A 17104-nucleotide genomic window follows, 5' to 3' on the forward strand; every position below is an offset into this window, starting at 1 on the left:
AACCTCTCCACCAGAAGCAGCAAAAAAGAGACAAAACAAGAAGGATCTGCTGCTGAGAGGCATCAGCTCACTGGCAGCTGCAAGTTGTCAGTTCAGGTCACAAATGCCTGAGGTTGTTACACATGGGTGAATGAAATCTAATGTCTGAGGATGAAAGAAAGGTATGGTAACACTTCAGAACCCACCACATAACATGAATTCTAGTTTCAGCTTAGTTAGGTCTTTAATATCTTTATTAAATCTAATGCAAAGGAACACCTGTGACTTTTTTTTTCCTTTACTCCAAATGCTAAAGGAACAAGACATTAAGATGTTATCTACTGATCTGCAGTAACTTTAAATTATTAAAATAGAATTGACAGGAGTAATTGCAGGACTTATTTCAACAAGGTGTTCTGCTTTCACTGATAAGGTTTCTCCATCACTCCGCTCTTCCACCTCCCTCTGCTCTGTCCCAAAAATAGAAATTACCTAAAATCCTGACAGTCTGTTCCGTGAACGTTCAGATCTGAGCTCATCCTCTAAGATAACCGATTCATCAGCACTACAGTACTTCATTGAGTTTAGTGGAAAAACAGCACAGGATGAAAATATTCTATTCTCTAAGTAAGAATATAGTAATAAGATTTATAAATGGACAATGTGTCTCATGCAGCATGTGAAACAAGTAATGAACTTCAGATATCCTTCGGCCTAAGACACTCAGAATCCAATATCATAAAACCAGTCATGTTAGGGAAGCACAGCATACTGTTAGACATCTGTGCTACAATTTTATTTTCTAGCTGCTTGCTGAAAAGCTTTGATTGTCCTAGATATTTTTCTACTCTTTCATAAGGGATTGTAAATCTATATGTAAGAGAAAAGGATTACATTTTATTTAATCAACTGAAATACTCTACATCATGGGCTTGTTCCTGGGGGTATCCCCATCTTGCAAAACTCTTGCAAATGTGCTTAATTTGATGTAGATGAGAAGTTGTGCTGCCTGAAGTAGAACCATTCAAACAGCTGTGACGGACAACTTTTGCTGGACTGGAATCTGTAGGGTGGAGATGATTTATACAACTGTAACTACAATTTTTTTAGATCAAAAGAAAATGCTCCTTAATTTAGCTGATGTTAGCACAAAGTGAGTATCAGCATTATACACTTTACAGACTTTATATACTTCATAGACTTCCCATGACTTTTTAGAGTTGTGGTCAAGCCCCTGATTTGGGACTGGTGTGATACCACTGCTATAATCTTTTTGTGGGCTGGCATGAACTCCTGCTCTAAGAACTTTTCCAATACTTCGCCATACATTTTCCATCTCCTCTCATTTATAACAGAAAAGCTGGGTACTTTACTTTTTTAAATGTTTTTTCATACTTTATGAAAAAAAGCTTACTCTGATCATTTTGCTGTCAGATAACATACTGCAATTATCTGTATATGTTTTACAACCTCGAGCTGTGTTGCAGTCAGAGAATAATAAAGATTAATATCCTATACTTTAGTATTTAAATACTACTTCATTTTATTAATATTAAAAAAATCAATTCTCAGATAAGTCAGTCCAAATATGAAATTTCCTAAAACTGAATTGATTTTAAATTATTTTAATGTAAAATTACTGTTCATACAAACACAAGCCCTAAACATTCAAATGATACATTAATAGTACATTTTCTGTTGCTCGTTTTAAAACTGAAGAATACTCTAAGAATGTTTGGCAGTAAACTGTGAAGTATGGACGCTCTGACCAACACCAGATAATGCTGATCTATAAAGTGCCTTTATTCACAACCAGGAAACATTCCTGTTTTAAAAGGCAAGCGATTATTACATTTTTCTATATGGAAATTCTGAATGCTCATGAATATATCCATTAAAAAAAAAAGGATTTGATACTAATCACTTTTAATCACAGGTTTACTTTTTCAGTGGAAATATTCATGGGCCTCAGTGAGACCTGAAGTCTCCTGCAAGACATTCTTCTGTGTTAAAGATAGAACATTTGCATTCCCCGTTGATGAAAGAACTGGAATTGCATACCAATTATGCTTGCCCTGAGCCCACAGAACAGCCTTCATTCATGTGAAAGATCTCTGTAGACTACTGCAATTATTCACCCAAGTCAGTACTCTAACATTACATTCTACGTCTATTTTTTTGCAGCAATATAACATGATAAATCTCAAATCATGTTAATGAAAAGTCCAGTTTTGTTTTTCCTTCTGTGTAAAGTGCTACTTTTTCTTTGTTTACAAAATTGTCATCAATAAATCCAACTGATCTTCAACTTATGTTACTGTAGAAGCTAATGTTCCATTTTCACCATAATTTAACAAAAGATATTTCACATTCACAGTAGTTAACAATGAAAATAAGCTTTTCCCTCTCCTACAAAAAACCCCTAAAATATAAGAATTAGCTCTGCTTCAAAAAACATTTCTTGAAATGGAGTTTCATGCTGTAAAATGACAGGCAGGCTTCTAACAGAAAATAAATATAAAAGCAACATTGTCTAATAAATACAGAAAGAGTGAATTAAAATATAATACATAGTAATAAATACTGTGAGATGAGACTATTTCCTTCTAAATACCAGAACCAACTTCCACTCCCCTTGCAGACAACGAGAAGCTTTTGCTGCTGACTTCACTGGGGTTGGAATTTGGCCGCTGAAGTTCAAGAATTATACAATAGAGTATAAGGGTCAAACCAAGCAAGCCAGTTACGCAGTGTTACGACTGCCTCAACCTACTATTTATCCCTTCTTACACCCTGTACATACTTTCTTCTACATTCTTGCTTTGCCAAATTCCAGTTTGTGTGTACAGCAATTTTATTAACTGGTACGTGATTAGAACAAGCCAAATTCATCCAGTAAAATCACAGACAGTTACAGTTGCGCTAAGCTCTTTTATGTTTTTGAAATCACACACTTCTGACTCCCATCTGTTCTTGTGGTGACCCGAATGTTGTTGAGCATGGCCAAAATGCTGGTGATGATAAATAGATAAGAGTGTGTGTAAACTAAGGGTTGCTATGCAACTTTAAAGGTTCTCCATGTTGTTAAGAAATGGACTGTGTCTTGAGAAATGCAAATGGGACCCTACAGGTATTCAGCAAACCGCAGGTTTGAGCCTTGTACTATGTATCGTACCAACAGCATATATTTAACTGGACTGTGTAATTTCAGCCCTAGTGGATATGTTTTACATGAATAGCATTGGTAAGTTTGAAAACTCAATTGAAAAAAAGTATTACATTATTTTAACAGAAAGATAAGCGCAATCTCTACAAATGCACCTTTTCTTTTTGTCGTATGTGTCATCTCTCTCTACTTATCCAAGGTCTCTGCAATTTCTGAAATCTCACCTCATCTGTACTCTCTCATGATAAACATAATTAACTGGACACACAACATTACTTTGTTCTACTGTAATTTAAATCCTTTTATGTGAGTTTTAGGCTTGAGTTATGCACTTAAGGTTTTTATAACCCAAAGCTTAAATGATTTGGGAAGAATATCTTCTTGCATTGCAGAGCAGTGTGTAACAAAATCCCCTGTGCGACCATAATTCCAATCATAATGAAACAGATTTTTTTCTTTACACTTAAAATGTGTAACTACATGTCAGAACGTATTTAAAAGAATGCTTTGTAAGTCAACATACTCCAAAGCCATAAAGTTTTTAAACAATTTGCCTTAAATACAATGAACACTTCCATAAAAAATACTACTCTAGCTTGATTGGGTTTAATAGTTGACATCCAAATCTTATTATCTGTAAATGTTAGTCCATATAAATTCCCCTAAAATCTGACTACAATTAACTTTTCTGTCAGACTTAAAAAAACAAACAACTCCCCTCTCCAAAATAAAGTTTCATGTGTCAAAAATGGTTATAGTCAACACCACATGGACCATTTAATAGGAGACTGAATATACTGTTGTTCAACAACACAAGATGTGGTCTGTGGAAGAGTCAGCTCATGGGGGTCGATCACAGTCCTTGTGTGCAGCATTGTAGTGCATCATTGTCACAGTTTGCCAAGTCACTCTCTTGACTGATAGAATAAAATATAACCAGACTCAGAATTTTTTGATATGTCAGAGGTCAGACCATAGAATTCTTCAATAGCTTGAGCGTCTATTTTCTAAAAAAAAAAAAAAAAGTTTAATGTATTGTTAGATGAAAGAAATACCAAACATGGATTAAATGGCTTTATAAATGCAAAAACCACATTCAGTTATTTGTTTCAGGGTAACAATTGGCAAGTTGCGTTGGTAATTCAAGCACTGGAAGGGTAATATAACAGTTTATGGGATAAACTCTACTGGTCTCACTCATGGGATATTTGTCCCAGAAAACCTAAGTGAATCTGGCTTTTCCCAATAACAGAGACTTTTGCAACAGTAAAAAAGCATAAATGTGACCTCATCTTTCTGAAAAGTAAAATAAATCCATCACTTAATCCTTGTACAGGGGACACTTAATCCTTTCATTTGTATTTTTATTTTCCTTGAATGACTTGTCTCACATGAATCTGGCATCCATCCTTTAGACCCACAAGTCATGTGTCAACACAGCACTATTCCTTCAGTAGCATATTATGCAACAGAACAAAGAAGTTCATGCTTTTGATCCCTGGAGTGTCCACTAATGCTGTAACTTTAGTTTGGCAGAAGTGTTGATCTCCGTTAAGAGGATGGACTCCACTGCTGCAGATAACATTCTCACTTATAATGTCTCAATGCTTATTTTACACCATTGGATTTCCTGCTGAGAAATGAAACTCAAGATTCCAGCTTTGCTGAGGTGCCACAGTAAAGGGTTTGCTTAGGAATGAATTGCATTATGTTTAGACAGGATCTGTACTAGCTGCAGGCCAGATTCTGCTGTAATTTACATCCACAAAAATCCAGATTGACTGTAGAATCCAGACTTTCTTGTAACTTCTCAATTGTTGAAAACCTAAGATTCTACACAACGTTAACACAGTCCAATTTTGCAGAGTGATATTGCCAAGGATTGCAAAATAGTCCCTGGATCTTTTAGGTTTTAATGAATTAAAATGATTTTATTAGATTTAGAAAACATTCCAAACCAAGCCTCTCAAATCTCTTATTAAAAACATTTGATGTTGCACTGAAATAAAACAATCCCTTCCAACACTGGCAGGGTAAGAACTACAGGACTAATCATTTTGTAGAAAAAAAAATTTACCTCCTAAGAGACTCGTCCCAAATGCCACATTGCAACTAAACTGTAGCTTTTCAGACTAGTAATCTATACCCAGATCCGGGTAAGATTTTAACTCCAAATAGAGAAGAGAGCATAAGCATGAAGGCTGTATACTGACCTCTACAATGTCATCATCAAACAAGAGCCAAAATCCATGACTTTTCACTATAGTAATATAATGCCCCCGATTCGGTCCACTAAAAAGTGAAAACAAAACAAAACAAAACAAAACAAAACCCAAAATAATATTAGAAGATACTGTTCGGTCAAATATTTGTTATTGTTTCGGTAAGTCACATGTCAATGCAAGCAGACAATTATAAATAGATTTTCTGAAGAAGACAGTAAACCCACCCCTGGTGCTACAATAGACATGTTCTCCTCTCCCTTTTTATTGACTTATCATAATGTCTTCATCAACAAAAACCTAAGTGTATTACTTTTTATTTGTACTATGACAATTTGCAAATCAAGCTGCAGAATATTTAACAGTTAGCTCATGGCAGGCATCAATTATTGCAAACATTTTTTTAAAACAACATAGATTAAATTGAAGGGGGAAAACAGGTTGGCATCAATCATGAACATTTAGTTGCAACCACTAAAAAGAGAAGGGGAGAACAAGCCACATTCCTGGAGCCTCAAAGATTCTTCTATTTATTTCATTCTTGACAATACACCACATGTGAGAAGCTTTATTAAAGCTATCTTTGTCATTGTCTTGACAGGATACTCAGGTGATCTGCTGTAGGGCCTATCCACCCTCGAGCTCTCACAGAGTCCTGGCTCCCAAGTTTCCCAACTGGACTAATGAGGAAGGAGATATGTTCTTTTCTACTTCGTTTCTATGATTTTAAGTCAATCTTGTGACTTTTAGAAGCCTGACACATGATTTCTTAAATAGATGCAGATTTACTATGAGAGAGGATAGCTAAGGGTTTCAGGCCCATGACACAGGCAAGTCTGTGTAGCAGCAGTTTGTGTCCTCCCTCCCATTTTTCCCCAATTTTGTCAGGAATGCCTCTGCTCTTGAAAAATGTCTGGACCTGGCAATAACTCTAGATATACATGAAAGTAGTTTACCTCCCGCAGTGAACAACAACAGCCACCAAGTCATACATCCGATCCAGGTTGACAGCATCACCAGATGTGTTGAAGAGGCGCAACTCCAGAGGAAACACTACACGATAAGACAGCTTAGTGTATCTGTGTAATTGTTCCATGTACTTGAACCTCTTGAGGTGTAAGGCAAGAATCATTGGCAGCTTTTTTACTCTCATCCTGTAAAATCACCAGAATGTATATGATCAAGACCTGGGCTGTTCAAAGCCATTCTTTCTCCCTTACAATTAAAGGCTTGCATTATAAAAGCACTTTGTAAATAACAATAGTCTATCAGCCTCAGTCTCAAAACTAAGAGGTGTGTAATAGCTTTGAATCTGTCTATAGGTTCTCTGGTCTGCACAGAGCGTGCATGTGTGGTGCAAGGCTTTTAAGTATCTAAAAACTAAATTTTAAGGAGGAGGTTTATCAAAGGTCAGAAGGGACATAGTGAATTACCCTCTTCTTTACTTACCTTTTCTGTGCCTCTTGTTTACTGCAGCAAGTTTCACAGTAGTATTTCTGTTCACTACATAATGTCTCTGTGTTACTGAAGTCTCTGTAAATAAATACAATTATCAGTTCTTAAAGGTTCTTTACACTTTTGCCCTAGTGCCACACACGGACTGATGAACTGGAACCCTAAAGAGACATACAGGATGAAATCTTGTCTCTGTTGAAGTCCCATTTTCTAAAAAGCCTAAAGCAACTGTATTGAGGTTTGCAAAGGGACTTAAGGTATCTGTCTGCTGTGGCAGCTCTACATTAGGAGCTGAGGCCCATTATAAAACACAGGGGGTAGGTTATGTGTCTCAGAATGAGACCTACATCCAGGATCTCTTACATGTGAAAGGACAGCCTAGACTTTAAGTGCAGGGAATCATTCAATCTAACAGTCCATCCAGTGCCCTTTTAAATTATCTACAAAGCAGAACACTTTCAAGGACACTTCTGTCATCCCCAAAAAGCTCACATTTTCTGCTGTTATTCTGGAAGATAGCCTTGAATCTTCTTATGCAGAAGAAAAAAAAATGAACTTAGTCTTCTGCATCCTCTAACCTCTGAACTGTCATGCAAATGTTATGTGATTGTAACTTCTTGCTGTCTATAAAGGAAAGTGTCAGCTAGTATAGCAGTTTTTGTAAATCCTGGTCAAGTAAATACGCTTAGACATGTTTCTGTATTGTTCAAAGTGAAAGAGGAAGAGGAAGGCTTGGCTTGATAGTTCAGTTGCTGCTCAGTTCACAGAAAAAGATTTATCAGGATTCGGTGCTGATACGGTTTGGAGCAGAATTTTAGGTAGCTAAGGAACTTAACAGTAAAAAAGATGACATCCAGTAATTTTTTGGTCATCTCCATTATTATGTGGCAGCCAAGCAGGGGTTTTGAGAACAAGCATCTATCTTCCATTTCAGGCACATTGGTGTTCTTTTGACTCTAGGCTTTAAATAGATTCATCTAAAGTACAGAATTCAGCTGTTGATTGCACCTACTACTTGACAGAGTTCTGAATTCCCAACAAATTCAGACCCAGCAATAAACTCCCCTCTGCCATTGCCATCCTCGTGCACTGAGACTGATCCACATGTACATGTACCTTTGCATAAGTGGGCCTTTTAAAAATGTTTCTAGGAAGCCTAACAATTAAGCAAAATAAAAACTGGAGAAAGCTGAGGGACAGGTGGTAACTTAGGCAGAGCAGCAGTTTCTAAAAAGTTCACTAAGCTGTAAAAAACAGTCAGTGCTCAGTCTCCAGTAACTATATATCATAGAATGATAGAATAATTCAAGTTAGAAGGGACCTCAGGAGATATACAGTTCAGCCTCCTTTTAGGCCTTGCATTCCAATATGATTTCAAAGGCACGTTGAAAACCACAGGGAAAAGTAAGTACTGCTGACACAAACAGGTTCAAAGTGGGGACTACAGTGAAGAACTTGAAAGTATTAATAACAAAAGCTTTCATTACCAATATCGGTTCAATTATCAGTGACCGTGAACAGACAGAGACCAAGTTAAAATATAATGCACTCCTTTCCAAGGCAACTCTTCATTTTGCTCTCCTGCTAAAATCAGGCTTGCTACTCCAGTGTGGAATGTGTAACAACTAAGCACCACTACAATACCCTACAAGAGATTTACCTGAAACTGAGAGAGAGAAAAATAGCACTTTAAAATGCAATAGATGTTGCTGAATATGGTTGTGGTATCCACAATAGGGATAATCAGAAAATTCACTGCTTTCTGGCTCAGGAAGCATTTAGTACCTTAGATGCTTGCCTTCTCTGTAACTCTCAGTTTGGTGTGAGATGCTAGGCAACCCTTCCTAGGCATTCCAGAATAACTTCTAAGTGCACTGTCAAAGTTGGCAGTAATTTGGGAGCTTGAAAAAGTAATTCATCCAACGGATATTGTTAGCTTAGAGCACAATATATTGTCTTAAACTTAGATATCAATTCATCGCAGTCAATGCAAATCTCTCAGTATAATCATCCATGCAAATTTGAAAATTATTTTGATGCCTGAAGCATTTTTTGTAATAGTTAAGAGTGTACTAAGAGCAGAACTGAAACTCTGAAAAAAGTTTTTCCCTATAATTTTTTGATGAGACACAGAGTAAGAAGCTCACATGGTGAAAAACTACACTTTTGAAATCTTTTGCCCTCTAGGGACTCTAGCCCTCATTCTGCAAAGCACACACTTAACTTTTAATATGTGCGTAAGTCCTAATCAACAAAGCACTTGAGCAGAAGCTTAGAGATAAGCACACTTAAATCCCTTTGAAGCCAATTCTGATTCTACAGCAATTCTTTCAGGTGACAACGTGATCATTTTTTTTGCCCAAGAGGAGATTCTTTTTCTTCTCTCTCAAATACACACACTGAAAGAGAAAGTGGGTAAAATAAAGTGCGTTAGTGTACATTTTGCCATTTGAATAGAAAATCCATTGTACTATCTTTTTCTTATGCTTAGGAAAAGCTCAAATAAATAATGCTCTTCAACTTCTCTTTCTGTATCTACTAGACTAGGAAAATTTAGCAAAGTCAGATAGAGGTATCTTGCCAAAGAGATGCATTTGTTTACCTTAGACAATGTGTAATTGATGTATTCTGCTCCACATCAACAGAAAGGTCAAGAAAATCTTCATCTTTGCTGCTAACCTGTAGCAAAACAATATACATGTAAAATACAGACTTAGTAAAAAGTCATACATCTAAATGCTGTTGCTATCTGTGTGAAAAAGTTAAGAATTGAACAATTTCTGCAGAAATAAATTACACAAACATAACTCATTTCAAAGCTTTTAAAAAAATTCTAGTTCAATGTAACTATATTCACCTTATCAGGTCAGAAACCCTTATCAATCCAGCTTTCATATCGTTTAATTTCTGATTGTTCTACTTATTAAAACCCAACCATGGCCTTGCGATTGCAGTCTGCCTCAATTGTCAAGTAAATATGACTTCTCTGCACCTCCCTTTTGGAACAGCCAATTTTCAGCTCCTCTACGACTTTTATATTCTTATGCAAGAAGCAGCAAAGTGAAAAATACTTGCTTTTAAACGTAAGAAGTGAATGCTTCATCTCTCTTCCTTTTATAAACTGTCCTAAAGCTCATGTCCTGGGATGAGCTTGAAAACGATACCTTATGAATACTTCTGCCAGCTTTAAGCTAAGTTCATACTGTACCACAACATAGAAAATTGAGCTTTTTTAAAATATAAAATCAGGCACACACTATCTTGAAACTCTGAGCTCAAACTTCTCCAAAACTCAAAGACAGTCTGGCCTTTGGTTTTGTTTGGGACCTCCCACTAATCAATATCAAGTATAACTTTTTCAGGGATGGCAGACATAAATAGATCTGGAAAGATACTGCAAGTAAAACAAAGATCCATTTTGGATAATCTCAAATCATATACAATACTAATGCTTCTTTAGTATCTAATCACTATGGCTTTTTTTGTAGATTAAAGATTGAATTAGGAAAGGTTATCAATTGAATTCCAAAATTCAGTGCTTTCCCTCTTATCTACAAAGATAATTCAAGAAGGCCCTTAAGATCCAGAAAAGCCGTCATGTCTTTTTCAGATCACAGAAACTGATGTGGAATTACTGCACCTGAATTAGGTCATATTCATAATAACCAATTCTGTTTGTAAAATTCAGAATAACATTAAATTAAAACTCTGTATTTTGCCACCTGTGCCTGCATTAACTAGAAAACAGATAGAATATCAAAATTCAAATGAAGAGCTTCAGTGGAGGATTCTTCCGACATAGATCAGTGTCCCATTGTTGGACCTGACCCACATCGCTCATGCTTAGATTTCTTAAATTCTAAGGATATGGAAGTTCTACACTATATTGAGCTCATCTTTGCATTACATCAGGGACCCTATAAACACAGTGAATGCAATCCTCTGAATCCAGGATGAATTTTGATATTATCAAAAATGTTCAGAGGTACAAATTACCTCCAAATAAAATGAACAGCAACTCTTCAAACAAAATCCTCTCTGAAATATGAGTCTACCCAAAGAGCACAGAAAACCACAAAACTGGCAGCAATCAACTGCAGTATAAACATACAGCTAGAGTTCAAAAGATAGAGCAACAAAGCTTCACAGAACATTGTGTCTCTACTGCTGGAACCAAAGAGCAGAGTAAGTACTATTGGGCGTAGCGCGTATAAAGAAAGAGGTTAAATACTAAGTCTTTGGCAAAATGCTTCGTCTGAGTATCACAAGGAGATTAGGAATTCTGCTATTTATTTCAGCAAGCAGAGTGTAAAATATTTATTGAAAGGGGAAGATGACCAGATTGGAGCTAGCTAATACAGACCATACTAAAGACAACTGGAAAACTGAATTCTAACTGTATTCTTCATAAGTGGGAGCAGGAACTGCTGCGATCTAAATGATTCTTCATGCACTATATATTTAAACTTTAGAGAGGAACACCTTTTAATCCGTTTTAATGTTTCCAAACGGTTTCAAGAGAAAATAAATACAATAAAAATAGTACAAACTAGAAAAATATCATATATTTACCGAACATAGTATTTCTGTATTTAAAGGAAGTTACACACAAGCCTTCCTACAGCAGTAATACTTAGCAATGTTTTTTCCATAAAAGCTTAGTCACTTTGAATTACAAATAGGATATTGTGCAGTTTTGATTTTACTCAAGGACACATCCTGTCTGCAGTACAGTTTGGCTGAGTAAATACTGGGTATTAATTTAGAATTAGACTGCATCTGTTAAAAAAGTTTGTCAACTGAAAAATAATTCTACCCTTTCATCTATTTTAACTATGAAAAATTGGGCTTTTATAATTGAGAGAGATTAAAGACATAATTTTCAACCTCTCTCTCATGATCGTGTTCTAAACTTGGTCCAATCCCTTTTCTCATGTTGACTATCACTGTCTCTCTCTCCTCCCCACTCAAATCCCTGGATAAGCCTTATCTTCTTGTTGGACTACAGTGCTAATGTTCATGATTACAAACATCACGGAGCATGCAGGAGTATGCTCTTTTACGCATTTGGTAGGAGCTGGGTAGGACTCATCTCACTTAACTTCAGCTTTCTAAAGGTAGGCATTTCATCTCAATTTGTTGTCTTAAGATGCCTTCCCTGAGCCCTTCCTTCTATCTTAATGTAAGCAATATAAAGTTGTGTTTTCTTTAGATGAAGTCTTTGGTCTCAGTTAAAAACACATACTACTCTTACGCCAGATAAGTTTGCTAGCCCAATTCACAGCACTGCTGCACAAATAATTGCCACAGCACAATGCGAGGACAGTAGCGTCATGGAACAAGAACAAGTTGCACGGAGCAGATGGAATACCTGATACTGCTGAAAACTGTATCATGAACCAGCCTAAGACAGATGGAGAGAGCTTCCTGCTGCAGATCCTTTGCAATCTCCATCGTCAATAGAAGGAGCTGAGATAACCAGTTCATCCTTGACACCAACCTTTTACATAGCAAAGGTTAGGTGAGGTGAATTCCGTTCTTTTTGCAAAGTCAGTGTCACTGTTCTCCCTGAAACACAGGTTTTTCCTGTCTGTGTTGGTCTTTCACATAGCAGCCTAACAGAGAGAAACTTTTTTTTCCTTTTCTTTTCCTTTCTTTTTTTTTCCAAATAGGAGGGTGTGACTGAAAACCACAGAAATTGATAGGGGACTTGCAGTCAGATTTGCTAATTAAAACTACTTTTTACTCAAGTGTTTACTTGTTACTTCAAACATAAGAAACTTCAAACTGATAGTATCTTTTTTAAAATATTAGATAAAAAAACATATGGTTTGTTAATAACAAACCTGTGGTATGCCAATCACATTCTGAGGAATGAATTAACACAAATTCATTTTAAATTTTCACTTAGGAGTTATATGACTATCCCTGATTCATGGAATAATGATTCAAATATTTTTTCCTGAATTTACAGTAATAAGGATGGGTATTAATTAACTAACAAGGATTTTAACTTTAGAGATATGTATTAGGACAGCAAGACTTGGTGTAGGTTAGCCAAGTAATGCTTAGAAAAATGTATTTTTAGAAAAGGATATACTCACTTCAAGAAGTAAAGTCTACAGGAATATCCACAATTCTCAGATGTCTGAAAAGATTCACATATTTATACACATAAAATGTATCTACCTATTAATGGGCAAAACTCAAAAAACCCAACTATCGCAATGCTTACAGTTTCACAGTTCAAACATCTAGTTTCGTTAGTCAGTGTTCCCTGAAAAATCTCATGCACCCAGGTGAGTTCTTGTTTATTGTTGTCTTCTGTTTCATTCATGTTGCCATTTTTCAGTTTTCCATTTTGCTTTTCCTGTTTCTTCTCCTCCTGCAAAATGTCTGCGATGGTGTTCAGCAAGTAATTTAAAAACTCATGTGCATCCTGCTGCATATAGTTGTCAAAGAGATCTGTGAAGAAGAGAGTCAAGATTTCTACAACTGAGTATACCCTTTTCTTCAAGAAAGCAAACTAAGTTCATTATTTCTTTCCAAATACATGTACTGGGCCTTGCTCACCAAAATAATTAAAAGCATACCAAAGAAAAGCAGTTCTGCAGTCACGTTGACTTCAGCGAAGCTACTTCGAGGGAAGGCTTCATCTCACCTAACTTTAGCTGTCTAAAAGGTTAGGCTTTTCTTTGGAGCTACTTGTGTAGACTCCCACTACTGTTGAAGAAAAAAAGCAAGAGGGTGACTCATCCCAGGCAACTATCTGTGCCTAAGATAGGTGTGAGAAATCTAATGACTACAGAGGGAATCTAAATTAATTGCTTAGACTAGATGCCTAACTTTAGGCAACACTGACTCCCACCCATATATTCCAAGTTACTCAGACACTTAAGAACATGACTGAGTTTGGACAGTAAGACAGTCGGCTGGGGAAATGGAAGGCATTGGACACTAACATACAATAATAACACTATCTGAAAAAGCTCATTTTCCACACACAAGTCCGATCAGCACAGACTTGTCCTCTTCAACAGGAAATGCTTGCAGAAGGTACAGAAGAATATCTCAATGGTGAAGTAGAACAGACTTTTTCTCCACAAAAGGCTTAATTTGCCCATCATGTTGAAGAAAAAAAGAACTTTCATTCCCAATAAATGTGTACTTTTATCCCTCTGCTCCTGAAAAAGCCCACATGGATTTCCTCCGAAAATATTATTGCACAGACTCTTTAGCTTTGCCGTGTCTGGCCTGGACACATAAGCAAGTTAACCCACAGTGAGTGTGGCCCTAATTTAAAAAAGCTGAGAACATAAGATGCAGTCCCTAAAAGTGATTCCCAACAGTGTAGGGGCATTTATCACTAGATGACTCAGAGCTAACTTTGTCACACTTTCAATTGCCTCCTTTGGAATGAACAATCTGCCCATTTATATGCTGTCACCAGGAAGCAATTTCTTCCAGGTGTTCCACTCACACTTTGTCTCTTAGTTCAAAGCTCCCTTGTTTCTAAGCATACCACCCACATTGACATGAACCCAGGCCAAATGGAACTGTGTGGCAGGCTTCCTGATTTCAAGATGTTCCTCACATCCCTTAAAAAGGAATCCTACAAAAACAGGCATATGCTGTTGCTAACTTAATTCTCAAAAAGGGCCTGATGCTTCAAAAAGTCAGACTGTGCCATTATTTAGAACAAGAGAACTAGCTGACATGTAGTACACTGAACACACTTGCCTATCTTTCAGGATGCTTTGGACTAGTTGTGTCTGTAGCCCTCCTAGGTGACACTGCTTCCACTCTGCCAACTGCCCATAATGTCTCTCTCTGTCATACTCTACAAAAAATAATAAAAAATCATGGCAGAATGTGCAGATGCCACCCTCTTCCCACCCTTAGCTCACTGCTTAGTTCTCTCTGTCCAATCGTGCTGAGAAAACATCATTAAACAAACCACACACCTCAGGGAACTTACCAAATCTGGTATGTGTATTTCAAGTGTAATATTACATACCCAGATAATAAAATGTTAACATTTAAAATGAGATAGTACTAAAAACAATCTACAAATTTAAGGTGAACATCTGATTAACATGATCACTCTGCCCAAAATTTCCTGACCAATCTGTGAATGTCCAAAAGGATTCTGATTTTGCACTTACCGTTCTCTTTTCGTAACCTTGATATGAACTTCTTTGGTGGAATAACTCCAACTTTCTTCTTCTGAGTAGCAATACTGTGGAAAAGATCTGCCAGGCAAGTCAAGAGATTTTCCTTCTTTTTCTGTTGGGCCTTGTATGACAACACATTTTCCCGAAACGGCCGGCAAAAATATAATGCCTGCAGCACGGAGTTACAGTAGCAGGTGTTCCCAAACTGCCATGTAAAAGTAAAAACAGTCTTAATCCCTGCGCATCACAGTAAAACTAGCTGCTTTGTTCAAATTCTGGCCTCTGTGGCCCTGACACATACCAGCCATTTTACCAAGCAGCTGCTGTAGGAATATATTTCCACATCTTCCCTTGACACTTGCACAGAAAAAACCCTAAGGTTCTATAAACTAAGTAGGATATAAAGGAAAAGTTCCTACTAATAAGAAATACATTTTTGGAGTGAGTCTCTCTGAAACTTGTTTCCATATATTGATATGTTCTTCTTGGGCTCCATCTTATTGCTCAGTAGCAAATGGCTATTGTTTTCAATGGGAAGAAGTACTATCTCAGTTTAATTTAAATGAGAGTAAACAAGCGGTTAAATAGCCCTTTCACGCATTCTCTCTTCAGTCATATAAAAAGCTACTCCTGAGAGAGCCCATGATGCAGACTGTTGTATTTAAATGTGCACCTCCATCACTTCCTACTAAACATTAATAAAAAGATTGTCCCTCACATTTTATGGCTAAAAGACTTTAACTTTACTGAAGTGTAAGTTCTAACCACAACCAACATTCACAGAGCAGTAAGCTGTTTTCACTGTGGGGTATGAAGCTATCTTCAAACATCCAGTTTAGTTTTGCAATACACTTTGCCTAAAATTGGAACATATGCAACATTTCAAATCAAATCCTTAGGGAAGGACTGGGGGTAGGGGGAAGGAAACAAAGTTAAAATAACACCAAAACTATAGTTCCGTATATGATTTGCCTGTTGAAAATAGTACTTACATTGACCAATCCAAAATAGTGCTCATTGATTGGAAACTGCTCTGGACCAATGTCTTTTTCCAGAGCAGAGGCATTGGTGCCCTAAATAAAACAGGGAAGAATCTTGTTAGTCTCCATTTTAAATTAGGATTCTAAAATAAAGTTATGGACAGCATCAAGATAGAAATGCCCATTTTCCTTTCAGTTACAGTTAGTTAAACTAACCCTGTCTTACTAACGGGCAAGCATTACATTCATATGAGCCAACAAAAATATTTGCAGTTCTAGGTAGTGGAGGAGCTGGCCTGACCTAGGCATTCTAGTAATGGTTGATTTGAAGTGAACAGGTCACAACAACAGTGGTTCTCCCCCTAGACACATCCCCCTTATTTTAATTTGTACATGAACAGCTGGATCCCATTACTCTCTTGTATCATAAAGATACTTGTTAATCTTAAGCAAATCCCTTAAACTTATCTTGGATCAACCAGTTTCTAGATGTAAGGCAGGTTTTCTAAGCATTACTTAAACTCTTCTGAACCCTTTCTAATTAATTCACCAGCAACTTTTAATATAATACGAACTTCAAAACAGCACGTAGTTCTAGCAATAGCATCACAAATGTTAAAAGGAAGCATAACATACTTTCCATTTTGCTCTATCTAACATCAAAGAGTACATAAATCCAAACACTGTTACATCTCAGTCACTGTGTTGCCACTGTGAGGCATGTTCAGCTGTACCTTCATTCTAATGGCAAAGTTGCTTTCACAGCTGTCTCTACATGCAGTCTCTAGTTGCACGTGTTACCTTTGCTGTATTAAAATGTCCATTTTAGATTATCAAGCAAGCAGACTAGACTGCTGCCAATGCCAGTGTCATCACTCCTGATCACTCTGTAAGTATAGAAGATCCCTATAGGACCTCACTAAAATGCTCCGGTTGGAAAGGTATTCCCTATGTATGATTACTCAAGATCAACCTGTTTTTAATCTACATAATTGCTTTACTGACATCATACACTGTTCTTTTCTTATTGAACATGCTCTTCAGTATGAAACAATGTAGATTGTATAGTAATACTATGCCTTAATAATTTCTATCACACATGTTCTAATTTCCTCAAGAGCAGCATAG

General features: G+C 36.7%; 1 protein-coding gene across 2 annotated transcripts in view; it reads right to left on the bottom strand.

The window, feature by feature from the left end:
* Nucleotides 1–1621: 1621 nt before the first annotated feature.
* Nucleotides 1622–17104, bottom strand: part of USP46 (ubiquitin specific peptidase 46) — a 28433-nt gene continuing 12950 nt past the window's right edge. For both annotated transcript variants that reach the window (XM_062575553.1, XM_062575552.1), the window contains 8 exons: nt 15989–16069; nt 14988–15201; nt 13058–13287; nt 9425–9501; nt 6817–6900; nt 6324–6521; nt 5359–5437; nt 1622–4152 (listed from right to left, as the gene is read on the bottom strand). In XM_062575553.1, coding sequence (XP_062431537.1) covers nt 4051–4152; nt 5359–5437; nt 6324–6521; nt 6817–6900; nt 9425–9501; nt 13058–13287; nt 14988–15201; nt 15989–16069 — 1065 coding nt within the window. In that variant the 3' untranslated portion in view covers nt 1622–4050. The remainder of the gene's footprint in view (nt 4153–5358; nt 5438–6323; nt 6522–6816; nt 6901–9424; nt 9502–13057; nt 13288–14987; nt 15202–15988; nt 16070–17104) is intronic.

The sequence above is a fragment of the Rhea pennata genome, chromosome 4, assembly GCF_028389875.1.
Source record: "Rhea pennata isolate bPtePen1 chromosome 4, bPtePen1.pri, whole genome shotgun sequence".
Classification (NCBI taxonomy): domain Eukaryota; kingdom Metazoa; phylum Chordata; class Aves; order Rheiformes; family Rheidae; genus Rhea; species Rhea pennata.